Source organism: Mandrillus leucophaeus, unplaced genomic scaffold (genome assembly GCF_000951045.1).
Source record: "Mandrillus leucophaeus isolate KB7577 unplaced genomic scaffold, Mleu.le_1.0 Scaffold545, whole genome shotgun sequence".
Taxonomy (NCBI): Eukaryota; Metazoa; Chordata; class Mammalia; order Primates; family Cercopithecidae; genus Mandrillus; species Mandrillus leucophaeus.
Genome location: NW_012105864.1, coordinates 799,703 through 812,683, shown reverse-complemented (window position 1 = coordinate 812,683; position 12,981 = coordinate 799,703). Strand labels below are relative to the sequence as shown.

At 37.3% G+C, this 12,981-nt stretch overlaps 1 protein-coding gene across 2 annotated transcripts in view; it reads right to left on the bottom strand.

Annotated features, from left to right (window-relative positions):
• The window catches only part of NEBL (nebulette), a 389,368-nt gene that overhangs the window by 107,404 nt on the left and 268,983 nt on the right, over positions 1-12,981 (bottom strand). The window contains exons 1-2 of one of the 2 annotated variants that reach the window (XM_011997676.1): positions 6,314-6,883; positions 6,145-6,216 (exon numbers count right to left, since the gene is read on the bottom strand). The exons of the other annotated variant lie outside the window; for it this stretch is intronic. Coding sequence (XP_011853066.1) covers positions 6,145-6,216; positions 6,314-6,394 — 153 coding nt within the window. The 5' untranslated portion in view covers positions 6,395-6,883. Of the gene's footprint in view, positions 1-6,144; positions 6,217-6,313; positions 6,884-12,981 lie in introns of those variants that run through there. 2 annotated transcript variants of the gene reach the window in all.

Sequence of the window (12,981 nt, the reverse complement as noted above, 5' to 3'; positions counted from 1 at the left end):
GAGAGGCCAGAACTGTTAGGCTGGGGGAAGACCCAGGTTGACATTTCAGCCCAAAAGAAGTCAGGAAATGTGGAGAAGGACCTAAAATAATCACACTGTCACACTAATTGCCGCACAATCTGGAAACTGGGAGGCAAAACGATGACTCCTTGAGAAGATGGAGGTAATTTGCTAAAAGTTGTATCACTCTGTAATATAGTCATGTTTATCCTCCCAAGACCATAAATACTTAGACTGGAAAAGTGTTCCTGTTTCAGATGATAAATTATATGTTCTCCCTAATTATAACCCAAAAGTGGAGTTGAATTGCATATATTACCTGGTTCTTAGAAGACGTGAATAATATTGATGTTATACACTAATGGTACATGGAGATTTTCCCATATGCAAACCTGATTTGAGGGGCATTACTTAACCTGCAGTAGAACTAGATACGGATTAAGTGAAGTTATTTCAAATTGCCATATTTCACTGCTGTGACTCTTGGATATCAGATGCCTACCACATTAAACATTTGCTTTATTCATGAAATCAACATGAGAACATATTTATCTTATCTGAGCACTAAATTACTTTTTTTTCTTCTCAGAGATTAGCCATAATTTTAGGTTCCTGCAAATCACCCTCCTCAGCCACTAGTAATTAAACTGTTAATGGCAGTATGATAAATAGTAGGCTATTTTGATCATAAGGAGAAAAAAGTATCTCCGTTATATAATTAAGTGTGAGAGAAAATAGCCTATCATTAGGCTTAAGTTTGACTCATTATTTTTATCTTTTGCCACCATCTATTCCCCATCACATTCACATTCTTCACTGCAGTGGTATGTGCTTGTGGCTACAGCCTCCTGATAAAGTCTGACACATGCGGAATGTTCAGGACAGGAGGACTGGATAAGGGTGAGGTATTTACTTCTTCTGTTAGGCAGACAAATAGTTCAGTCTTAATTGTGGACTGTGTTTTTTTTTCCTTGGGTCTTTATTAAAAAGATACATATATTTGTATATCTTCATTGAAGGTGTATTTAAAATTTAAGATCCTTTACAATTGTACAATTCAAGAGAAATTGTACAATTTGTTATAAGTAACACAATCACGTGTGATTTCAAATGAATTGTGCAATATAAATGATAATAAGCAAAGAATCTTAGATTTTTAAATATTTAAGGAATATTTATATAAATAATAGTTACATATTAGTAGCCTTCCTATGCCAAGATAATAGGAAATGATCGCTGAAAGGGAACTATATTGGTCAATGAAATAAATCTTATGTAACCTAAAAATCACTGAATAGATGGCTATATTTTATTACAACCATGTCTACATCTTATAATCTCGGGTTGACACCACCTATTGGATAGACTGACTGGCCACTCCCATTGTCGCCTATTAAAAGAGCCCAGATGGATTAATGAGAGCAGCCAGGCTCCTGCCCCAGCCCCAGAGGACAAACTGATCTAAACCAGGCATGGTCATGCCATTCAGTGTTTGGCCTAGGGACACCACAAGCTCTGCGACTTTAGTGGAAATCTTCCCAGAAGTGCTTCTAGCATTTCTGATATAAAGGGAGAGATGCTGCACAACCCTTTGACACTGTCTTCTACCTTTTTCTTTCTCAATCACAGGGAAGGCAGCGGCAATGATGCATTACCAAGGAATAAGCCACCATACTAATGATGACAGAATAGAAGGAAAGGAGTCTGGGAGACTGATAACATCCATAGTATCCAGACTGAACTACCTACCTCCAGGCTCTATATGTGGCGGCTGGGGAAACAAAAACCTACTTGTTAAGACATTGTGTTAGAGTTTTCCTGTTTTTACAGTCATCCGCACTCCTAACCAATACACAACCCAACTCATTTTCACACTGAAAAACAAAAAGGGCAAAATTGATGACTTCATGATCATTAAGATGTCCCAAACATTGACCTTCTCTTTTGCCCTTACCCACGAATCCCACAATGTCTTCATTACAGTTAGGATGAATTTAGTGCAGGGTCGCTTCCTCCTCCCGGCCAAGTTTCTTTGAATGAGTATGAGATCAGCCAAAGGCTGAAATCGGATGACAGACATGGAGATGTTTGAGGCTCTTTCCTTTCACAAGCATTCTTTTTTTCTTTTTTTATACTTTAAGTTCTAGGGTACATGTGCACAACGTGCAGGTTTGTTACATATGCATACATGTGCCATGTTGGTATGCAGAGAAATGCAAATCAAAACCACAATGAGATACCATCTCACACCAGTTAGAATGACAATCATTAAAAAGTCAGGAAACAACAGGTGCTGGAGAGGATGTGGAGAAATAGGAACACTTTCATAAGCATTCTTAACTGAGAGTATCTGGAAAGCCTTTTCACAAGTGAAATCATACAAGTTAAAGTCAATAAACCATGGTAGAAAGAATTATAGCTCCATTATTATTTAACTGGGCTGGTCATAGCTAAGGTCACTCTCCCAGGTTTTCTGATACCATCTAAGCTTTCTCTGGAGGAGTAACCATAGAATTTAATGTTTTTGGCATTGAAAGGATTTACCCACAACAACGTTCATTTGCCTGGAAAATATTCTTCCTGCTGCCATGCAGATGAACACCCTAAAGAGCCTTGAACTAAACACGGAGTGAGAGGCTGCATGCAGATGTGGTTCACCTGCTCTGTGGAAGGCTCTTTCTGCCTAATTTACAAGAAACATACAAAAGATTCCCTTTTGCCCAATCTTTTTTATGACTCCCCATCAGAAGGCTACTAGATCCTTGATTCTGAGTGCTCAAGAGAGTGGATAGGTTTAACTTAGTCAAGGAATTGATTAGATATTGTTTGATTAGACTAACAGGACTAAATATGAGAGAAAGTATATCTGCGAGAATATATCTGAGAAAATAATAGCATTATGTGATTAACAGAAAAATAAAAGAGGCTGCCTCAGAAGACCAGCTGTTCTTCAAGACTGGGAAGTGAGTTGTGCAGAGGGAAACCCCATAATGTTGGTAGAGCAGGTGCAAAGCAGAAACTAGGATGGGGGAGAAACAGAAAGAAAGAAAAATGCCTTATGCTGATTCCCGAAGTGAAGCCACTTGACCTGAAAAACTGACATTTCTCTCTATGGAGAATTCGAAGCAGTGCAGGCCTCCTAGGGCTGATCTCTAGGCCAAGCTTGCTTAACATTTCTACAAATTGTCTGAGAAGGAGATGATACAGCAGTGTCTACAGGTCAACTGACTCCAAGCTGTCTCGGTAAGGGAAACGGCAAACTGAGACGAACTTCAGAAGTTCTCAAAGGGCCAGGCAAGAGGGCAGAAAACTACAGATTAGATCTAGCCCTAGTATGGTTAAAATAATTCAAACTATTATTTAAAGATGATGGGTCCTAAGCTAGGGGCTACAGGTCAGAAATTAGGAATTAAATGGCTCTGACGGTCTACAGATCATCAAGCTAATCTAACAGCTTTCTGCAGCTCCCAAGTCTAAGAAACTCTTCATAGCATCATAAAGGGTGCTAGAAGCTAAGCAAAACATTATCCTACTCTACACATGATCTAGACCGTCCACATCTGTACCGCTCTGCACAGTTCTGATTATTACATCTTGGTTATTAAGGACATAGGAAGGCTGGAAAAAGTTCAAAGAGTAATAATTAGGCCACATCATGAAGAGAAGTCCATGAAACTATCCCTCTCATCTATAAAAACGAAGCAGGGCCAGCCTGCTGGTTCACACCTGTAATCCCAGTGCTCTGGGAGAGCGAGGCAGGAGAATCACTTGAAGCCAAGAGTTTGAGACCAGCCTAGGCAACATAGTGAGACTCCACCTCTACAAAAAATAAAATAAAATAAAATAAAAAAATTAGCCAGGCACGGTAGCACACACTTGTAGTTCTAGTTACTTGGAAGGCTAAGGCTGGAGAATCACTTGAGCCCAAGAGATTGAGACTGCAGTGAGCTGTGGTCACACCACGGAACTCCAGCCTGGGCAATAGAGTGAGACCCTGTCATAAAAGGAAGGGAAGGGAAGGGCAGGGAAGGGAAGGATAGGGCAGGGCAGGGCAGGGGAAAAGAAAAGGAAAAAATCTAAAAATTAAATAAGTATCTCAGCAAGTATGGAATTCTATTTGGAAGCAAAATGTCAATGTGAACACAGATATAAATTAAGCCACAATAATAATGTCCTAAATATTTAAGTAGTACATTCTACCATGCAACAAATATCTCTAATAAACAGAAAGCATGCCTATCTGTTTAATTTTACCTACATGGGTGTGAAATGTATGGCTTTAAGCTTTTGCAAAATGATAAAGGCACCACCCCCACAACACATTGGTTTTAAAGTCACTGATAAACAATCTTACCCAAAACAACTCCAACAAAATCACCTACTAACTACAGTTACCACTTTAGTCCTGATGGTTTATGTAACACAAGTTAGCTCAGTTATAATTGCACTTCAATAAAAATATATCAAAGCTGGAAGAGGTTAGGAACTTAGTTTTAGTAGGCAGCATTACTACTACTAATAGTAGCGTAATAATAATAAGGCAAAGAACGACATTTCATGGAAATCTACAGTGAGAGATAACTTGGCAGCGTAAGAGGGAGGCCTTTGTGTTCAAATATTACTGCCGCTGCTTAACTGTGTGACCCAGGCAAGGTACTGAACCTCTCTGTGCCTCTATCTCTTCACTTCAAAAATGAGAAAAAGCATAGTGCCTACCTCGCAAGCTGCAATCCCTGCACATAGTAGTCACTAAATCTTAACTGTTGCCAATATTGTTATTGTTGTTGTTGTCATTTTTTATTATTATTGCAATTTACAAAGAACTTTCACATACAATAGCTAATGACTATTAAGTAATAGCACAAAGAAATACTTAATTTAAAGGGTAATTACATCACATGTCAAGTATATGGGAAAGGGTATGTTTTCCCACCACCATCCTTTATGCTTGTCTTCTGGTTTGTCAGAAAGAGCCAGTCATATCTAAACTGTGACTGGATGGATGTAAAAGTAAGTAACAGACAGAGTAGTTAATAACAGCTAACATTCATGGAGTACTCACAATGTTCCAGATAGTTTATTCAGCATTTTAGATGCATTACCATTATTTAATCTTATTATAAATGTTACAGCTGAGGGATGGAGCCCAGCCAGGTTACATAACCTTTCCAAGGTTATTGTGGAGTCAACCCAGGCAGATTGACTTTGGAGGACGTGCCAGCCCATTGTCCTCCTGCCCAGGACTGACTTCCCTTTGAAAACAAACGTGCAAAACATTCTGATCATCTTGCTCATTATCAACAACAGAAACAATCCATATTGTGCTCATCTCTCTAAATGAAGACACAGGCACATATTCACTCTACAGGAGTTACCCTTCCTCTGGACCAGCAATCCTCTTAGAACTGTTAATGAGGATCATCTAAATTCTCATTCCTGGTGAGCAACATTTTTCCTTGTACTTCTTGAATTCTAGCTTACATATTTAACATAAAACTATAAGTTCAATCATTCAATATATTCTGGGATTCCCTTGAAGTGTAATATTGACCAATCCCAGTTACTAAAAAATGTCACAACAAAAATGCCCCTTGCACTAATATCCTTCTCTAATATGAGGGTTCTTAGCAAGCAGCTCGGTAATCCACAAATCCTGAATTGTAAATAAAAGTTATATGCATATATATATATATATATATATATATGCATTTTCCTGTTCTGAAAGACAAGTCCATTCATTAAATTCTTCAGAATGCCCCAAAATGTTAAAAAATGACTACTCATTTACATAGAGGGCCTCCCAAGACAAATTACATCATTACATTCATTTTAAAATCTTTGGGAGTTCTCAAATGGAATAAATACTGCAATTCAATGTCTTATGATTTCATGCCAGAGTGACAGCAAACCTCATAAGGGACAGGATTCTGGATTGAGAATGAGGAGACTTGCTCTAGCAGAAATTCTCTGTATAGGTGACCTTGGCGAAATCACTTAAAATTTCAGGACTTTGTTCCATGATCTGGAAAGCGACTGTGTTTTAAAAGGTGATTTCAGGGTTTCCCCCACAGCTCTATGCCTCTATAACATAATAATACCACAGGTGCAATGCAAAATAAGACAGAAAGTACTCCAGCCACTTACATCACTAATGAGTTGTGTGCATTTTCTGGCCAATTCCATGCTTAAGTCTTCAATAACAGGCTTATAGAAGACCTATTTGAAAAAAAAAAAAAAAGAAAGAAAGAGAACATTTTTCTCATCATCAATTTAGAGGAACAAACGCTGGTCATGAGTATGTTTTCTTACTCACCCGGTCTTCTTCATTTTCTTCTTCCCCTATTGTTTCTTCTTCAGTTTCATCTTTTACATCCTCAAATACAGGGACCCTCATTTTTACCCTTTATTTTTAAAATTTACTCATGTGGCATCCTTTTTCGTACCACAGCGTCCTTGAGATGCTGATGTCTCTGGTGCTCTGTTCGAAACGCCCTTGCCCAAGCCTCAGCCCTATTTAGCCCACACTTCACTCCTTATCTCAGTGGTGTGTGAGTGAACAGAACAGGATCCCAGAGGTCTACCAGGCTGGCCTCACAAGTGGACATAACATATTCTTGGGCAAAACTTGATTTTATGAACTTTTAAAGTCAACATTTTTTCCACTGGTTAAGAAATCCAAAAGAGAAAATTTATTTATCTTTTACTAATTCTATTCATTCATAAAAGAGTATAAAAAGGACTTAGAGATTCCACAAAAACTACTCAGCTCTAACACTCAAGATAGCACAATCCAAAGCCTGTTATCTCAAAGACTCCTCATCTCTGTCTAAATAAAGCTTTCACTGGAATGTCGGACTTCTTTCTGACTTGGGGTAGAGAATCTGGATCATTCAAACTCATTTTGTTAACCCAAATTATATGTTTTATCAGACACACCAGTACTTCTCACATCCTAAAAAATACCCACTTTATATTAGCTGATTAGCGGCTAGTTATTTATTATGAAAAGCCCTTTGAACCACTTCAAATAATCTATTCTGAGTTAATGATGACTGTTAGTCTTATACTGGCGAGTATGGTATTGTATTAATTGTAAACATCATTAAACATGAGAAGTTGCAGTTAACACATGTTGATATATAATTTAACAATTCTAGAAACATCACTGTTTCAAAAATAATCATCATCATCTTTGAATTCTGCAATTCTACTCATCATGTCAATTTTTACAAATTCATTGGCGATGTGCATTATTACTCAATGGGTACCCCACATTCAGAAAAGTTTGGAAAAATAAACCATCACAATATTTATAATGTGGTATATGTCCTTGGTTATGTAAAACCAACGTTAAAAATACATTTTTCAAAACAAATATTTTAATGTCAATTCAGGCAATTCCAAGACTCTCTACAACTCACGATTTATTAATCTGGTTATTTAAATCCTAGGGGAAATTAATTTTACCAAGTCATAGCACATTAGCGTCGGGCATAAAAAAATACCCTACAAGGAATAGTAATACTGATGACAGAAAATACAAATTTATTAAAAATAATACATCATTCTAAGTAGCCAAGCATAACTCTTTTTCTCTTGATATCATATCTAGTTTTCAATGTGTTATTAAAAAAATGCCTCGGCCTTACCTAAACTGAAAACCCTAACAAGAAAAACATTCTACACAGTCATCGTGTATAAATTATTTCTGAAATTGTGTTTCATGAGGCAAAAGTTCCACAAAAGATTCTGCGGGAGAAAAGCAGGTTTCTTAAACAAATATGTTTGGGAAATCTGTACCCCAATCTCTGCCCCTGCCACTTAGAGATCTACAAGGCATATTGACACATTAGAAGTTCTCAGAAGACCTTCAACCAAAAAACCTACTTAGGCTTGCTTAACCTCCTTTTCCCCTGAACACAAAACCTATCTATCTCATCAAATCTAATCCAATTTAATCTAATCTACCTACCTACCTATCTTTCTATCTACCTATCACTTTTTTAAAATTATACCCACTACCCCAGAAAACTAACACTCCTCTGTGAAATATGACCTATTACTTAGGGAAATATTGCTCTATTCTGCTAAAATGTTGTGTTCTAGAAGGAGCTATTGATCTTGAACTAGTTTTTGATAAAGGCTAAATGAATGGTATCACATATCCTGTTCACCAGCAAAGTACCAAAAAGAAATTGTCCCAAGCATGCTAAATTTGGAAACCACAACTCTAAGATTACAGCCATATCATGCTGGCCCAGTACAGTGGATTCCACAAGGACATTGCTTGTACATTTTATTTGTTCCATAAAAGGAAAGAATGTGTGGATTCTAATTATTTCCCTCAAGTCCTCCGCTGGCCAGAAGATTATTCTAATATTCTGTAGATCTATTACATTATCTTTATTGGGAAATAAAGAGGAGTAATTTCTGTAAACTTGTCTTGCAAATTTCTAGAAGTGTAGGGAGAAACTCTCGTCGAAACTGCCTGAGACACACCTTTTGGCTCATATTTGAGGAGACAGTACTGGTGTTGCTCAGGGTGACACCTATTCCCCAAGGTGAATTACATTCATCAGGCTTGCACTGCAGTTATTTCTCATTTCCCATCATGTAATACGTTCTTAAGGACTCTTCACTGTGCTGCAAGAAAATAAGCTGTTGAGATTTAATGCTCAAAGTTTTGAAAACAAAAACCAAACACCATGTGCAATGTGAACACAAATTTTCCATTTGAGATTCTAGAATCAGAATTTCAAGCAAAGGGATCCTTAAGAAATCAATACACCTAAAGCCCTCTCTTTCACAGATGACAAAATGAAGGCTATGAAAAATTATCTGTCTCATTTACAAACTATGAAGTACTAGGATCAGAACCTAACTAAAGACCTGTGTTCATTTGTTCAACAAATAAATGTTTTTATGCCAGGCACTGTGCTTGGTATTAGAGATACGATGGTGAATAAAACATCCTTCATACTAAGATAGAGTAGGAAATAAAACACTCATCACTCAAGACTTGCTGGATGAAGTCTTTAATGGATTGCTTGGCAAGCTAGAGACAACATTACTTTTGATTGAATGTATCTTTTTTCCTTTCACCTATAATATAAAATTCATGCAAAGTTTTCTCTAAAAAATGTTAAGCCCTGCACTTCATCACAGCAAAGTTTTCTTGTCAATAGCTCTAAAATATGACATGGAGAATAGGAAGAAAGTGTTCCTCATGGACAGCTATCATGTTTCAAAATCCCCTATCAACTTTTCCAAAAACCAAGCTATTTTAATAGATATTTTCACGTTGGGTTGCTGCAAAAGGAAAAATCTCCGTAGCTGCTCATACCTTTTACTTATTGGGCACTTCTTTTATGCTGTTTACTTTTCTACTTTAGTACTCTACCCATGCCTTGATACAGAATGAAACCAAGATGCATCACTTATGGTGAGACTCTCAAAGTCCAGGTCTGGGTCTACCATGTCCTCTAGGGCAAATTACTTAACCCCTCACTACCTCTAATTCTTCATAAACAGAAAAACTGAGTTGCCAGAAGTTAATAAAAAGAAAGCACCAGCTGGACGCAGTGGCACACACCTGTAGTCCCAGCACTTTGGGAGGCTGAGGCGGGCGGATCACGAGGTCAGGAGTTTGAGACCAGCCTGCCCAACATGGTCAAACCCCGTCTCTACTAAAAATACAAAAATTAGCCAGGTGTGGTGGCATGCGCCTGTAATCTCAGCTACTCAGGAGGCTGAGGCAGGAGAATCACTTGAACCCAGGGGGCGGAGGTTGCAGTGAGCCAAGATCGCGCCACTGCACTCCAGCCTAAGTGACAGAGAGAGACTCTCTCTCTAAAAAAAAAAAGCACCTTAAAAATAGTGGAGCCCCCCACAAACACAAGCTTTATTTCAACCACCAATAAGGGTACACAGTGATGGGAAAAACACTTGGCATGAAAGGGTCTTCTCATTCTCTGTGCCATTAATATCCTTTTAAAGTTAAGAAGGGCCTTCTGCAACTAGACAGTTTAAAGATAAGAGCTCACTTGCATATTTATAATTCAGAAGTCCTCTGATCTTTTGATAGTTTGATGTTTACATGTAAGCAAATGTATTTTCTTAGCAACTGTCAGGTGGGTAATTCAAGTCTCTGGAGACACAGCCCTGCCAAGGGAACATATCCGTGCCACCATCTTGAGTTGTGCAGTGCACAACTGTCTTCACCTTCCTTGAGGTCACCTATGACAAGACTTTCTTGGTTTTTGACTAATGCTTCATACTTATGTCACTTTTTTCTCCTTTTTTTAATAATGATAGAACATGTGCTTTTCCCCAACATGGTGATACATGATTTAAAAATAAAAATTATAATAAACAATTGAAATAGATCCAGATTCAGTTCTGAGTGGGGGGAAAAAAGTACAGAGATAAACTGTTTTTTCTTTTAACTTGAAAAATGAATTCAACATTTCTTATTAAAAAATATTCATCCTAAATGGTTAAGTGAGAGAAGAATTTGTTTGCCTGATTTGTTTCCCTGCCGTGATGGCTTTTCACACTCATTTTTTGTAAAGTATAGACAGTATCAAACTCTATACATATTGTTTTTCCTATACATATATACCTATGATAAAGATTAATTTATAAATTAGAATAGTAATGACATGAAAAGACATTTCCCAAAAGAAGATATACAAATGGCTAACATATGAAAAAAATGCTCAATATCACTAATTATCACATAAACGCAAACTAAAACCACAATAAGATACTGCCTTAATCATCAGAATGGTTATTATTAAAAAGTCAAAAAACAATACATATTGGTGTGGATGTGGTGAAAAGGGAACACTTACTGCTGGTGGGAATGTAAATGAGTACAACCTCTACACGAGACCATATGAAGGTTTTTTAAAGAACTAAAAGTAGAGCTACCATAGGATTCAGCAATCCCACTACCAGGTATCTACCCAAAGGAAAAGAAGTCCTTATATCAAAAAGACATCTGCATGCGTTATGTTTCTCACAGCACAATTCACAATGTCAAGCATATGGAACCAACCTAACTGGCCATCAACCAATAACTGCATAAAGAAAATGTGGTATGCAATCACCATGGAATACAACTCAGCCATAAAAAGATCAAAAGAATGTCTTTTGTAGCAACTGGGATGGAGTTGGAGGCCATTATTCTAAGTGAAGTAACTCAGGAATGAAAAACCAAATACTGCATATTGTCTGTCACTTGTAAGTGGCAGCTAATCAGTATGCAAAGGCACATAGAGTACTGTAGAAGTCTCACACAGAGACTCAGAAGGGAGAAGGGTAAGGGATTAAAACCTACAGATTGGGAACAATTACACTACTCAAGTGACAAGTGCACTAAAATCTCAGACATCAACATAAAATTCATCCACGAAACCAAAAACCACTTGTACCCCAAAAACCATTGATATAAAAGTAAATTTTAAGATGTCACAGTAAGAGATCAGCTAGTAATAAAATAGAATAATTATAACAAAATGCTGTAATAAAGTTATGTGCATGCATTCTCTTTCTCTCTCAAAGCATCTTCTGATGTACTCACCTATTTTCAGATCTTAGTAACTGAAACCTCAGAAAGGAAAACCAGAGATAAGGGAGCATTACTGTAGCTATGTTCCTGGGAAGGCAATTGAGTACTGCCCACGAGATAGACCCTTTTTGCACCTATTTGTGAATGCATTTCAGTGTTCTTTACTACACATTTATATGTGGTTCTTCAGAATCACCTATGAACCAACTGTAAGGTCTTACTGGTACCCTCGTGTATTAATGAGTTATAAATCTTTGAAATGTGTTTATGTTTTATGAGAGTCGTGACTTTACCATTTAAAGAATTCTGTAATGATGCAAGTGATTTGATTATCCTCAATTCTTTAACATTCAGGAAAAATAGAAAGAAAAAAGGCATTATTGGAGAAAGCCCACCTCTCAATTGTGAAATTTAGCAGTAAAAACTTCTAGCATTTATTGATATCAGCTTTTGGTTTTGTTTTGTTTTCAGGTGGGATCTCATTTGACTATGGCAAATGTCACATGTGTGCTTGTATATATGTACATTCACACATGCAACACACATACATGTAACAAGCAGAGTTAATTCACCACAGCTGCCGGTTCTTGCTCGAAAAGCATAAAAGGCTTCAGTAAATGCAATGACTTAATTACTTCTCACATCTGGAAAAACTTGAATACAAGAGTGGATTTATTGAAGAAGCTCTTTGCTTGGCTGTCAACACCATATCAAGAGCCAGAAAGAGAGCGGGCTTGATCACTCTTGGCAATTCTTTAACCCATTCATAGATAGATGATCTACCAATTAATTCATAACATGTCCTGTTTATATGATTTATGAATTTTGTGAAAACACAGCAATGTAAATACTTTCCTAGTAATTTATGGAGAAAAGCTGTTTTTGTAATGTTTCCAAGAGGGAAAAAAGCATACATTAAAATGGGGAAATAATAAAGAAGTTTTCACTTTCAAGGAAACAAAGGAAAGGGTTTTGGGGGTTATAGAGCATATTGCGAACAACCATTAGAACTGTAACTTACACAAACACATGCAAAACTAGATGATTTGGCACTTTTTGGAGAAAGTGTAATATAGTGCTCCTAAAAGGGAACAGGGGATTTATATGAGCTCATAGCAAGAAAATTTAGTAGAAACCAAGTGTATTAGTCCATTTTCACACTGCTATAAAAACAAACCCGAGACTGGGTAATTTATAAAGAAAAGAGGTTTAACTGACAGTTTCACATGACTGGAAGGCCTCAGGAAACATACAATCATGGCAGAAGGGGAAGCAGGCACTTCTTACATGGTGGCAGGCAAGAGAGAGCCAGCAAGAGCAGGGAAAACTGCCTTATAAAACCATCAGATCTCGTGAGAACTCACTCACTATCACAAGAACAGCATGGTGGAAACTGCCCCCATGATCCA